General features: G+C 38.6%; 1 protein-coding gene across 1 annotated transcript in view; it reads right to left on the minus strand.

Annotated features, from left to right (window-relative positions):
• Positions 1-3,808: 3,808 nt before the first annotated feature.
• Rims1 (regulating synaptic membrane exocytosis 1) overlaps positions 3,809-15,190 on the minus strand; it is a 419,282-nt gene continuing 407,900 nt past the window's right edge. The window contains exons 29-33 of the mRNA XM_051204313.1: positions 10,071-10,209; positions 8,592-8,704; positions 6,712-6,813; positions 5,807-5,946; positions 3,809-4,539 (exon numbers count right to left, since the gene is read on the minus strand). Of these exons, the coding sequence (XP_051060270.1) occupies positions 4,321-4,539; positions 5,807-5,946; positions 6,712-6,813; positions 8,592-8,704; positions 10,071-10,209 (713 nt within the window). The 3' untranslated portion in view covers positions 3,809-4,320. The remainder of the gene's footprint in view (positions 4,540-5,806; positions 5,947-6,711; positions 6,814-8,591; positions 8,705-10,070; positions 10,210-15,190) is intronic.

A 15,190-nucleotide genomic window follows, 5' to 3' on the forward strand; every position in this document is an offset into this window, starting at 1 on the left:
TTTGACTGGTTAATGGGCCTTGGATTTGACTGTTGATCACTATGTAAAGACCAAATTTGAAAGAAGAATAATCTATGGAATTTTGGCTAGGTTTGGTACCATGTATGAATTCCCTCCTCTAGAGCAGGGCACATATCCAATTAGAATGCAGTTGGTTATGCTTCCAACAGTTATGCCATGATTAAACCAGAAAGGACATCTTGCCTGGCAGAGGACTTGGACCTTTTCTTTTTAGTTAGGTTGTCTTGTTTTTCTAATTACTGCTTCATTGTATTCAATAGAACCAATACATTTTTATCTCATTTTTCTTTTTCTTTTTGGAAATTAGAGTGTAACTACATCATTCCCCTTCCTTTCTTCCCTATAGCCCTTCCCATGTACCATATGCCCTTGTTCTTGCTCTAACTCATAGCCTTTATTTCTTCAGTTGTTACTCACACACACACACACACACACACACACACGCACACACACACACACACACACACACACACACACATTCTGACTGGTCCCAATTGATCAGGCTTGGTTTACTTTTCAGGAGGTAAGTCAGGTAAATGTACTTCAAAACCAATTTAAGTTTAAAACTAAGGATAAGTCTAGGACCAAGCTACTAGAAGCTTTGGTTTATGTCCATCATTAATACTGTTCCTGAGAGCCATAGGTGGTGCATGTACTCATGAAGCTGCAAATTGAAAATCTGACCAAAGTTGGAGGGAGACAGTGAGGAGGAGAAAAGACTTTGAAAGAGTCTTCTCTCCCATTGCCCCCATAGTAACTGTGTCACTTAAGCAGCATAGCATATAGGAGGCCAAAAGGGACAGGAATTGTTTGAAAGAATGAACTATATTCAGGTCCTTCATTCCTGGGAAAATGCACACCTAGGTAAAGTGTAGGACAGTGGAGAATGGCATACTGTGGAAGGATCCTGAACTTGTGTTGAGTTTGAATGTTGCCTGATATGTTGCCCAATCAGCAGCAGCATCTCCTGCTTTGGTAGATCTAAGCTGCAGAGCTTGCTATATCAATCAGGAGTCCTAGCAGGACTTACAGAGTGTTTGTGAGAACTCACCACAGTGCCATGGGATCCCTTTATGAACGATTCACTTTCAAATACACGCCCCCCTTTTTGTTCCATCAGTGTAGACCAGGAAATGATAAGACATGGTTGGTTTTCCTCACGTGAAAGGGGAGATTTATTTTTTCTTCAGGCCTAGACAAAAAATTCCAAAGCTACCTTTAGCTGCTTCTGGTATCTACCCAGGTTAGTGCTCTGCCCTCATGCAGCCATATGTAAATGAATGCATATGGAACAGGTTCACTGGTTGTTGTAAATGGAACTGAACATGGTGTTAGTGTCCCCTCAATCTAACATAATGAATAATATCATCTTTTGTAGGCCCATCAATTAGATCACTCCATGGCCAAGAAGCCACACAATTATTTTAAAATTAAAACAACAATTGGTGTGACCTCTTAAGTTGCTTGTCTATGTCAGTTATGATATTCATACCACAGTGTTTATTTTTTTCTTATTAGGTGGAATCCAGGGTAGTCTACAAAAAGAAGTTAAAAGGCTAATATAGTCTCTTTTAACATACAAGTTGACTTACCTATTAGTATTGAAAGTGTTATTTTGGTGACTCAGAGTCAACACAGAATTAGTTTATTTCAAGTCAGCCTATTTTAGGCAAGGTCCCATGAGCTAGGTAATGGTCTAGAAGGAAAAGACTGAGAGAAGGTAAAGACACTATGACAAGAGGCGCAAGAATTGGTACTTCAATATGTCATATCACTTGAAATGATTTGTCAACTGGACAACGGAGTTGCCTCTTTTATTAGCACATTCAAACAGCAGCAGAAAAACAACCTTCATTTGATTCTTACTGAGATTTATTGTTTTTAATAATGCCACTTTTCAGAAGTATAGTCATGTGCTCACTTAGACAGGCTGACAAAGTGAATACTCATATGTAATGCAAAGTACCTCTCAGGTCATAAGTTAAGACATATATAGCGCAGTGACAGGTCAATCAAATGCCCGCAGCAGACAGCAAACCCCAGCCTCCCCTTCCCATCAGCTGGCTCTCATTTTGCACCAAAGAACCCACAATGGAAAGCTGGCAAAACACAGAACACGGATGGCTACTGACTGACATGAAAAGTAAATTTTATTAAACATGTTTACATACATGAGTGGGGGAGTTCATTTAAAAGCACAGGGGAGTGTTAAGACAAGTGGTCAAAATAGAAAGATACTACCCAATTATCATCAGTTGATTGTTGGCCACTAAGACAGAACGGAATCTAGTAGAAGTGCACCAATTGCTTCGGGTCTTCCTGCACAGCACGGTGAGTGGTGGTGGTCAATCTGTGCCCTGTAGAATGATGGGCAGGTATTTCTGACATGTGTAAATAATAATAAATAATTCACTTGGTGCAGGCAGTATGTCTATGGATTAAAACCTAGTGTGTACACAGTGTCTACATGTGTTACAGCCCCACAGGAGGAATCTACACCAAAATATTTATTAGAAGGAATTTGGTCCATACTACATCACGTTTTCCAGAGGGTAAAAAATAAAGTCCATCTATAGACATTTCACCCCAGGCCCACTTTCTGAGTCTGGCTAAAACCTGCAAAATGTCTATAACAAAAATGGATGGCTTAGATTTCTTGATTATTTCAGTATATTAATTAACGAGCAAACTGTACAAGTACATGCAACATACAAGCTGGCCTACGTGGAGCTAACATACATTATTAAATAACCTTTTTGTCTCTTTGCTTTTTTTTTTCTTTCGTTTTCATATTTTTTTTTATACAAAATGTTCATGCAGCTTTGAACAGCTCCAAGTCATGCTGCTCTAACTGTGAAATCACAAAAGTTGAACGACTCAGAAAAGGAGGGAGAGCATATCGCTATCAATGCAGCTGCTCGACCAGGTGCCTGCAGCACATACACAGAAGGTCACAAGGGAAATCCAAGGCCAAGAAAACCCAAAAGAAGGATATGCAAATTGGAATTTGACTGTATTCTTTTTCTTCCCCCAAAGTAAGATATTGTGCATTAAAAAAAAAAATCAAGCTTTGTGCTTGCATTTACCTTAAAGAAATATAAATTAAAATCCAATAAAAAACGTTAGTTCAGTGCAGAGTATCTTAACTGGAATTTCCAGTGCAATATTAATCGGCTCATACCATGCTCTTTTCAGGGCAGATGAGAGAGTCTACACTAAGGCATGGCTGACAAGCCTGGGCATAGCTGAAAGTGTCTTAGGCTAAAATCCACTCTTAGTCACCATTTTGGGAAGTTGAGAGTATGGTTCCTACATGTGAGCATTTTCTTTTCTTTTGTTTTCTGGAATAAAAGGCATCGCACAAAGGGTTTCCAAAGCATTATTACGGGATTAGCCTTCATCCCTACCATGAGTTGTTCATCAACTTGCAAGTCTTCCATGATGAAGAATGGAAAACAGAAACAAATTATCTGGAATGCACACAGATAAGCTCTTCACTGAAAAAGTGACTCTGTGACTACTAGCTTGGAAGGCAAGCTTTCCTTGGGTGGTGGGAGAGTTCTACAGGCAACACTTGGAAGAACTATAACCTGAGTGCCAGTGATACCCTTCCCTGGCATTACCTCGCCGAGTCTTTGAAAATTTTGGGGGGGAAATGTTACAGAAACCGCTTCAGCCCTTTTTGGTGCTTTTGGGAAAAAAAAAAATAAGAAAGGAAGGAAGGGCCTCTGTTATCACCACTAACCCTGTTATGACAGAGCAAAGAAAAACAAAGCAAAGGAAAAAAAAGTGCAAATAACAAAGACAGTGAAGACAGAGAAACAAAGACAAGGAAAGAAAATAACCAGCAAATCGCACACAAGTCATAAAGCGCACAGACGAACTAAACAACCTTAAACACCAGGGAAATAACCCCGCTTGTGGTCTGTGCAGAAGCATGTGAAGTACAACTTTTCAGAGTGAGAGTTTCCAGTTTGTTCTATATGGTGTGTGTGTGTGTGTGTGTGTGTGTGTGTGTGTGTGTGTGTGTGTATGTGTGTACTCGACAGTGTCTTCTTTTTCTATTTGCTGGAAGCATCAGTGACTCTCACTAGCAAGTCTCTTCTTAATGTAATTTGAATGACTGCCTTGTTCTGTCATATGAAGCCATGTTTTCAACAACAATTGGGACATATCGAAAAACTACTACAGGCAAAACACAAGTTGATTGTCTGTCTCCAACAATGCTCTTGATCATGAAATATCTGGTTTCTGATAATTATCCTGAAATGTGAAGTTTGGTTGGAAGGAGAGAGTTTACTATGATCGAATGCAGGGAGGCCCAGATGAACTCTCCAGAGATGATTGGGAAGCCCGGCGGGTCAGAGGAGTGAGTGTGGGATCCACCAATGATGACGGAGGGAACAATTTATACCATCCAATCACCATGCTGGACAGATCAAGTTCTTCCAACAATATTTGAGCCACACCCATAAAACATTTGTGGTCCATTCTTCCATAGTCACCCCAGACGATCACCTGTAGACAGAGACACAATGTAATTTGAACTTCCTTTTTCCAAAGATGAGGGCTTCACACCTCCCATGCTATAAAAGGGTGGAGTAGGTATAGGTTAAGGAACTAGACTATCTAAGAGAAAGCATGCAAACAAATATCTACATGTGTTTATAAATATATAAATCAGCACTGTATAAGTATAAATTTGCACTGCCCTTGTGGGACTTTTGTATAGTAAAAAATGATAACGCTGTACATATACAAAAATTGAAATCTGTTTATCAAGGAGGGCAAGCCAAGCAATCTGACTGGGGGTACAGTGAATTACATTTTCAATGGCTTTTGCAAACAGAATGAGGGCAAGCATACTTCATTTAAATTACAGACTTGGTAGTGCAGGGGCAGGTAGAGATATAATTGATCTGCTCGATAGTTTAATTTGATCAGAGGAGTAGTGAGCAAGTGAGCTTACAGACATTAATTACTATTAGCTACACTGGTGAGAGACAAGCCTTCCATTACACACATTCTTGGGGTCTGTGTTCTAATCCTGAGGTCATCTATTAGAGTTTGGTTATGAACCATTCACCTGCTGAACCTTGCCTCCTCAATGTACCATTATACAAATTACTTCATTTCTGTGATCCTAAAATACAACTTTTACCATAGAAATAATGATATTTAGGAAAAAAGTTACCAGAAACTTTAAAAGAGGTATGTATGGAAGTACCTAATAATGGCTATTTGCTGGTATCTATTCCCTTTATTATACATTCTTCCATTTTATAGCTCATGTCTGATATTGAGTAATGATCAATCAATTATTGTTATAATTTTTGCCATGGTATCTCTTTATGTATCTATCATCTATCATCAATATATCTACCCACCTATCATCTCTCTATCTATCTATCTATCTATCTAATCATCTATCATCTTTTCATCTATCGTCCATCTAACTACCATCACTATCTTACTCTATATCATCTACCTTCAATATGGCTATGTATCAAGAAGAGAAAAAAATATGACAAAAAGGTTATTGGGAGAGAATAGAGGAGCAAGGAGGGAAAGAGAAAGATATTACATTTTGTTTCCTTCCACTACATATGCCATATATTCTTAACACTATGTAGATATTGTATTATAAACCGACCAGTCTCTATCTTTCTATCCAAGGACATTATTAAGTTAGGCTTTACTGAATTAATTGTCTTCAATGCTGTTCACATCTTTAGTTGGGCTAACAGCTATCACCACGGAACTAGCCAAGCGAAGTCTTACTGACCTGAAGAACTTTACCCTGTGGACTTTCATCAAAAACCAGGGACTGCTGGTACAGAGGGTCGAGGGTTTTCCGTGCAATTCTTGTCTTCTTTTTGGCAATACAGGCTCCATTTTCCAAGAGATACACTTTTACATAGGGTGCTAACAAAGGCAAGTAGACATGTAAGAATGCATTGCTTGAACTAACTCTACTTTTATTAGTTGATGCCTTACTGGGGACTTGGAGTTTCTTACTATATGTACATTTCCACCGCTCTAAAAATTCTCCTCCTTACAATCCATACATACATCAGCACTATTGTGTCTTTTTTCATTTCAACGAAATGCCCACACAATGATCTTGAATCATTGATTTGAGTCAGGGCTGGCATTACAGTGAAGTTTACATCTTAAACCTCATTGTTTTTTTCTTTTGCAGTTTTAGGAATGCAGAAAAACTATTTAGCACAACAAATGGCTGCAATTATTTAAAAAAAAAAAGAAAAGAATTTTCTTGTTACTTCCCTACAAAAGAAAACTCAGATCTATTTTTATAAAATCAAAGGTCACAGAAAGTTGCTTTTTAAGCAGTCCAATGAAGATTTAAATGCGTTATTTTCTCACCCTTTTGGCTAAGATGAAACATAAACCTAAATGTAACATAATTTTCAAGATTTTTCCATATTTAAGTGTTGCTCAGGGACTTTAGAGATAGCTCAATAGTGAAGAACACATACTATTCCTGCAGAGGACCTGGGATCAGTTCCTAGCATCCCCATGGTAGCTTACAATAGTTTCAGGAAGTTCAGTGCCCTCTCCTGGCCCCCATGAGCACTGCATGGGTATAAGGATGTGCAGGCCAACACAACAGTTAAAACAAATACACCTCAAAAGAGCCCTGTTCAAATCAGTGCGCCTTTTCCTTACCAGGTGTAGACTTGGAGCCAGGTTTTTGTGTAAGGCTCCGGGCTCTGATAACTTCAACTTCCAACTGGCCCTTTTTATCCTCCATCCCGATTTGGATATCACCTGAAAATGAAGACAAAAGAAAATCTCGGCTTCTACTCAAGTCATGAGACAAGGAAGAAAGCAGGAGGAACATTGCCAGCAGATGCTGAAGAGTTTCTGTGATGGTTAATAAACGTCGGCATACACGCTCCTTTCAACTGGCTTTTCTTTCTCAGATTTACAAATCAATCTTTTAAAGTATTTTTCCAGAATTTTGTTCTGGTGCTAATACACCTTTAATTTCTATAATATTTATTTAATTTTTGATGTATGTGCATGGTGCGTGTGTGTGTGTGTGTGTGTGTGTGTGTGTGTGTGTGTGTGTGTGTCTGTGTCTGTTATGTCTGTGTGTGTCTCTGTGTGTGAAGGGGACAACTTGCCAGGGTTGGTTTTCTCCTTCTACCATGAGGATCTTGGGTTGAACCTAGGTCTTGAGTTTGACAGCAAGTACCTTTCTTAACAGAGCCATCTCAATGGTTCCCTAATCCATCTTTGGAGATTTGCACACTGGTTAAAAAAGAATTACTACCCACAACACTAAGGTGTTTATAAAATGTGTGGACCTTGGTGAAGTCTTCTTGCTCTTACGCCACCTACCATATTTACTTAGCAATGACAAGTTGCCATTGTCTGAATTTTGACATTGAGAAAAAGCCACTGGTGTAATTTTGTTTACTACAACAACCTAATAAATACTGTCTACATGATAGTATAGCTGTGTTATTGACAGCATAGACTGTGAAATGAACATGATTTCAACATATTTAAGGGAACTTCTGTTGATGCAAATCTGGTTTGTTTACATTGCTGCAATCTGAACCATAATGAATGATGGTGTAAGAATTGTCAAATACTTTGTTGGTTATTTCTTGACTAGTACATTTCCAGATTTTAAGTTTATAGGTATAACCATATGAATAGTCAAAGTGCCCACACATGTCACCAAGCATCCTGTGTGGGGGTTAAGGTCGTTCCTTGTGATCTGTGGACCCATAAGATCCCTTGGAGCTGCAGTTACAGCCAGAGATTATGGGTGCTGAGAATTAGGGTCCATTGGAATATCAATGAGTGCTCTTTACACCTGACCCCCCATATCTTTTAGTCTACCTGCTTAACTTTAATATGTGGAGTCATTTTGTGTTGTTTTCTATCTTCTACTGCTTTTGCACTTAAAATAAATGTTTTCACTTTTCCTTCTTACCTGGTTATATGTGCTGGTGCCTAGTGACTGGCTGTATTTACAATATTGTTTTCAGAAAAATATGCTATTGTGCTTGTCATGTTTTTTTAGAAATTATTTACATTTGTTTCTATAAAGTGTGTGCAATTTCTAATCACATTAATGAATAACTTAGGTGACTATAATTCCCCATTTCTAGTGATCCATCCATTTACACCTAGCTTACCTATATATATTCAAAGCTGAGGCCAACCATTTAATCTGAACCAGGAAAATGGTGGGTCACTTGAGTGACTCCAATTCTTGATCCCCAGCCCTTATAAACAAAAATTCCTCCAGTGGAAGAGAAACCTCAAATCAAGGCAGTGGATTTGGCATTGGTAGTATCTCATCTGTCCTGAAGCCATATAGTCATACTTCATTCAAGCAGTTTTTGCTGATTTCATTCTTTACTTTTTCAGCTTGTGTCTTGTGAATCATAACATACAATTTGTGTTGTGTTCCTGCAATGTCATTTATGCCTTATGTTTGAGAATAGTAATATCTCATTTATTTGTAATACCATTATACAATTTAAAATGACCGTGTCAACTATAAAATTGCAAACAATAATCCTTACCCATGGCAGGTGTGGCAAGGGTTTGGCGCCCAACAAGCTGAGCTGGCCCCAGTCCATCAAGAAAATCACTGAACTGACTGTCAGGTCCTACTCGAACTCCAGGAAATATTAAGCTACAGCAAACGAATGAGAGCAAAAACAATTTAGACTTCTCTTCTTGGTAGCTTATTTTTTTTTAATTAGTTCTGCTCACCAGACACACCCCAGTTTCTTTACTGTTTATTCATGTTACATATGAGCCAAGCATATTAGGCTCAGGACTGATTGAGAGGCGGTCTATAATCTCACCTTAAGGCCCAAGGATCCATTCAGGAGGATGCTCTAACAATTTTTAATATGTCAGCTGTTCCAGGTATATATTTATATATCATCAATGTCACATGTTTATCCATGAGCATTAAATTACATGAATGCAGAGTTTTAAACAGATGCTAGTATATTTAATATATATTGGACAATACAACTTCTTATTTACAAAGCAAACATTTAATGACTTCTGTTTTGAAAATTTGTATTTATTATTTTGTTTGTATAATATAATGTGTGTATGTGTGTGTGTGTAGGCTTGCATATGCCATGGCCGTGTATAGAGGTCAGAGGACAGCCTTTAGATACCAGTTCTTTCTGTCTGCCTTTATGTGGGTTCTGAGCATAAAACTTAGGTCATTAGGCACACACTTTATTTATGAAGCTGTCTTGGAGACCATAACTTAGTCATATTTCGGTGGTATTTCAAGGTAGCTACAATGCTGGTGACTGAATAATTATGAGAAAAGTGTATTTCTCCTCTTGCAACCCCACTAAACTTTAGTGACTAAAGCATATGGATACTTGGAGGAGGCATTTCTCCTCAAAGAGTTGTTAGCTTTAACCCCAAATTTCTTAAGCATAGGAAATAACCACACAACTTAATAAAAGGTCTCACAAATAAAAAAAAATTCAAAAACCAAGAATGTTCTTATATACCTTCAGAATTGACCAATTTTAGAACTAAAATGCTTTCATTGGAAAAATTATGTAGATAGGGCCTGTTTTATTTTCATGCTAAGGTAAAATGAGTTAGTGGTACTTTTCAAAACAGGACAATATAAGTTCTTATATGTAAAAATGTGTCAGGTTCAAAGCATCTTAAAGATCGGAATAGTTTGGAGAGAAATCAGTTTCACATGTCTAAATTTTCATTCAGCTTCTGGTGACAAAGCTGGGCATTATGTTTCCTACAGAAAAAAAGTCATTAAGTGTGGCATTTCTATACTATCTGTTCAGTGAAGGACCTCACTTTATTACTTTGATAGATTTGAGCAGAAGCAAGGGTGTGCCCTCCCCAGGTGTTTATAGGACATCAGCTTTGCAACAATTTTATAGGACGTCAGCTTTGTAACAAATGGAAAACTCCTGGTTAAAGAGAGTAAGTGACACAGTAGGAAATCCTAAACAGTCCATATCCTAAGGTGGGCAGCAGCAAGCCACGCCACTTACTTTCCCTCCGAGCTATAACTGTTGATGCTGCCATCTGTGGACTCCCGGCTTGGCTGTCTCACCATCTTCCGCATTTCAGCCGCCATTCCTGTTTCTGTACTTCGCTGAATGGTACTCTTTAACTTCTTGTGGCCCGACTCTGATGGGAGAGAATGGAAACAAGCACCGAGTTTTATTTAGCCATTTTCCCCCCGGAATATCAATTGGCTCTGTAAAAGCAATAGCTACTTTTCATTAGCATTAAAAGTTTAATAGGATCAGCCATGAACTAAAAGAATAATCCACTTAATTAAATCTCTCCCTGGAGAGTTCTCTTGTTGGGAGGTGAGCAGCAGGTAGGGCAGCCCACACTCCAGGGATGGCCTGCATCTCTGTGAACAGAAGCAAACTCCTGTAGTACTTCTATTACAACTTCATTGAAGACAATGGATCTGACACAGAATGGTTACATGGAAAATAAAACCCAGCAACCTAACGGGTTACTCCGAATATGAAATAGTACAACTGTGTGTAAGCCGACCTACAAATATGGGAAGACTTTCCAAAATGAAAAACCCTATACCATTGGTGTTTCCACATACCATCAACCTTCATATAAAGGGACAAATTCATTGGTTTCTTTGATGGCTATATAACAACTTAATTTATGCTTTGTTAGTATTAAGGCCTCTGTACTGGCCTGTCCTTGCGGTTCTGCTGGGATACACCCTCAGCTGCAGCCACTAAGAGCACCACCTGTACACATTCACTATGTTCCTTTTTAAAAGAGCCCTACCCACCTCCCATCTTACTCCCTCTTTTTCTCTCTCCAGTTCTCTGCCTGTCTCTCTCTCTGCTTCTCTCCTCTCTTCGGCCACTATCCCCAGAGGCTTGTCTCTCTTCTCCCCTCTCCATTTTCCCATTCACAGTCCCCCAATAAAATCCCATCCACACAAAGCTCTATCAAATATTGTCTTTCCCTAGTGCATAACTTCTTAAAACTACAACACTATCTAATCTGGGATGGCATATTGGTTACATAGTTAAGGAGAACAGGTATAAATTACCTTCATTATAAAGAAGCAGGACTCTCTGCAGCCTTCTGTTTCATCCAGAAGACCTGCCTGTCATTTTGGGGAAGTGGGTATCCACTTGTACTATATACTAGCTCATCATTTTCATCTAAGATAGTGTCTTCACACGTAGCTCAGGTTGGTGTGCTCCTCCCTAGGTTTCACTGGCCAGCTCTGAGCTCCCAACCTTTCTGCTTCAGCTGCCACATGCTGGAATTATACGTATGTGTTCTCACACTGGGCTCATTTCAGATGTTCATTAAGTAAATTCAGAGCCTTGTGCAATGAATCAGCCAGTATTTTACTCAGTGAACATCTAAAATGTTTACTCGATTATACGCACAGTCAGTGTCAACATTTAAAATAAACTACAAAGATTTTTCCCTAGACATATACCATATACACTTCTGCTTTACTTCTTTGTGTTGTATCATTCAAGACAATATATATATATATATATATATATATATATATATATATGTGTGTGTGTGTGTGTGTGTGTGTGTGTGTGTGTGTGTATTTACTTCCTGTATATAAAATATGCACACGTACATAAAATTTTCATGTCATCATCTTTCACAAATGTGGATATTTAAATACATTCTTAAGTATGTCATATAAATGGTAACATTTTACCCCCTCAGTTTGGTCATTTTATCTATTTCTTAAATTATGTTATCAAATACATAATAGACTTAATGGTTTACATATACTTAAAGATGCTTTTTGTGGGTTTATTACATTTTTACTCTTTAACTTGTTGCTGTTCTTGCTAAAGCCAAAGTATGTGTATTACAAAGTCTTCAAGTATTACAGAAATAGCAAACATTGAAGATAGTCTTTATTTTCTTGACCTACTTTACTATTATTTTCCCATGCTTATCAGCCACAAAATTTCTGCTGTTGTTTTGCAGATATATCAGTGTCTAGGAGGGCAGATGATATGTGAGTATTCCTCACTGCCATCCCTATCATCTAGAAGAGTACTTTTAAACTCAACCGTGGGACATTACACATTCTAGCATGGTGCAATTTTCTCATGCCATTCAGTATTGCTCTACTAGATAGCAATGCAGATTTCAAACTAAACTATGTCTTCACTTACAGACATTCCAATAATGAGAGGGAAGTTTTTACAGAAGAAATTCCTAGAAACTAAATGCTGGTGATCTCCACTGCAATTTCTAAGTTGCCCTTTGAAAAAGAATGTGGCCATTACAATGCTACCAACACTCACAGCAATGTCCCCATTTTCCTGCCCGAGACTCAGGAGTCCTTTTCTTTTCTCCCCTTTGTGGTCTCTTATTTTTCCCATGTGACTTGTCTTTTTAAAACATGTGTACTTACTGAGGACAGCAACTTCATCTATGGCCACTGTAAATACTGTTGGCATTTATTCATTTATATATGCTTACTTCTTAGGTGTGTTGTTAAGAGTGTCTTTCATTCAGGCCTAAATATTGGTTAGATCCCACTTCAGAGACAGAAGAAAGACATGGATGAGCAAGTCGAATATTCTAACCCAAAAATTCAAAATAAGAACTATTTCAAAAGTTCCAAACTTTGTGGGTACTGATATGATATCACAAACAAAACATTCCCCATGCGATAGGTTGCAATCAAAACATAGTTGAACCAAAAGGGCTAAGGAAAGTCTGTTTCTTTAAGAATTTGCCCCTGGTATGCAAAACATACTCCATACTGTGAGTATATGAACAACACAAAGAAGAGTCAATGGGTTATTAAATAAAGGGAAAATATGAATTTGGAGAGAGGTTAGAGTAAGATATGGAGAGGAGTATGGGGTAAAGATGATATATACTATATGTGTATATGAATTTCTTAAAGATTATTTAGAATAATTATTCTATTAAAATTTCCAGGCTATGGGTGGAATGCATATGAAACATGAACAAATTTCATGTTTAAACTTAAGTCCCACCCCTAGGATCTAATTATGTTTTTTTAAAGACCACAAAACATGTAAAAAAATAACAAAACCTGAAACACTTCTGTACCTAGGCACCTTAGATGAAGGATGTTTGGTCTGTATTACTAAAATATCAGAAGTGCAGTTATGACGGTTGTTTGCCAAGGGCTTGTGAGGCAGCAGGGTCAGGGTGGAGGACCAATACATACTGATGATGGTGCCCTAGGGGAGACTTAAATGCTGAGGTTCTCTTAGGAACAGGAACAAAAATTGTTAAGAGGATTGGTAGTAGGAGTCTTGGGTTAGCATGACCATTCATCCCTTCATTCACCTCTCAAACAGTAATTGCTTACAAAGAATATCCCATGGTCATATGCAATTCCAAGTGTCAGAGATATATTAAAAAGTGTTCTAACCACCATCAAGATTACATTGTACTTTGTGTACACAAGGGAAGAAAACAACAGAGACATATTGTTGGTGGCAACAGGAGCTATGAATTAAACCCTGGACAGAGTAAGAATACAGATAGCGATGGGGTGGAGCAATAGGTTCCATTTGCAAATCCATGAAGGAAAAGATCCTGAAGGGCAGTTCCTGGAAACAGCAGTGGGAGGCTGAGCACACTGGAGGGTGGTGATGCAGAGGTGGTTGTTCTTACAGCATCTCTCAGGTCCTTGAGTTCCTCTGTTGCTGTTGATGTTGACTTTGGCCCAGGGACCCTGTTACCGTAGCTCCCATGGCCTCCAGAAGTGCCTGGCTATCTATCCAGTTTACCAAGTTGTTCACTGCCCAAACCTGATTTTTTTTTCCATCTCTTAAGCACAGTTTAAACAACTGAAACATAGGTTTAAATATGTACCACTTGTTATGTATTTGCTTCATGAATGTAGAGAAAAAAATCTTGAGAAGTAAATAACCTGTATTGATTCAACTTTCATTTACAAATGTCTTACCCATTTGTGTCTGAGTGTGTGTGTCACTTAAGGGCAGTACCCACAGAGGTCAGAGGAAGGTGTTAGATTCCCTGGGACTGGATTTACAGGCAGTCTTGAGGACACAGGTATTGGGAGCTCAATTTAGGGTATTCTAGAAGGTGAGTGTGAATCTCTAGCTAATAAGCCATGCTCCAACTCTAATTCATTTCCAATTTCAAACTGTGAATCAATTTTTCTAAAAGTAGTTTAGAACTATAGAGTATTTCTAGGGTAGTTTTAAGCTAAATAGTTTTCTGATTGTACATATTAGAACACCAGAAAAAGAAAAAATATTGAGAAGTTATACACACACACACACACACACACACACACACACACACACACACACTGAGAGAAAAGTGTTTATTTGGCTTATATTTCCACTTTGCTGTTCATCACTGAAGGAAGTCATAGGAGCTAAATGGCAAGAAAGATACTGGAGTCAGGAGCTGATGCAGAGGCCATGGAGGGGGGCTGTTCACTAGTTTGCTTAACATAGCTTACTCAAACTACTTTCTTATAGAACCCAGAACTACCAGCCCAGGGATGGTACCACCTACAATGGGCTGGACCCACCCCCACTGATCACTAATTGAGAAAATGCCTCACAGCTAGATCTCATGGAGGCATCTCCTCAGCTGAGGCTCCTTCTGTCTTCTTTGATGACTCCAGTTCGTGTCAAGTAACTTGGCATACAAAACCGGCCAGTACACCATCTAACTTTATGTTCTCTTTCTTAAGACTAATAATTTAAAATAAGGGGTCCAATTTGTGTTGGCCCAACTACCCCTGAACATAATAGTGTCTACTCTAGAGTGTGGTTCCCTGGTGCTATTTGGTTGAAGAGAGTTCCCAGCAATTATCAGTTGTTAATAGGTTTTCATGTATTTATTTATATATTTATTACTTATTTATTTTTCTTATTTTACATATATTTCCCAGTTCCCTCACCCTCCCTCGCTCCCTCCCATGCCCCCTGACCAACCTCCCATCCCATTACACCCCCCCCCCCACACACACACACTCCACAGGGAAGGTGATGCCTTCCAGGAGGGATCATCAAAATCTGTCAAGTCATTTGGAGTAGGGACTAGGCCCTCCCTTCTGCCTCTAGGTTAAGGGAGTATCCCTACATGGGGAATGTGCTCCCAAAGTCCTTTT

The sequence above is a fragment of the Phodopus roborovskii genome, unplaced genomic scaffold (genome assembly GCF_943737965.1).
Source record: "Phodopus roborovskii unplaced genomic scaffold, PHOROB, whole genome shotgun sequence".
Lineage (NCBI taxonomy): Eukaryota > Metazoa > Chordata > Mammalia > Rodentia > Cricetidae > Phodopus > Phodopus roborovskii.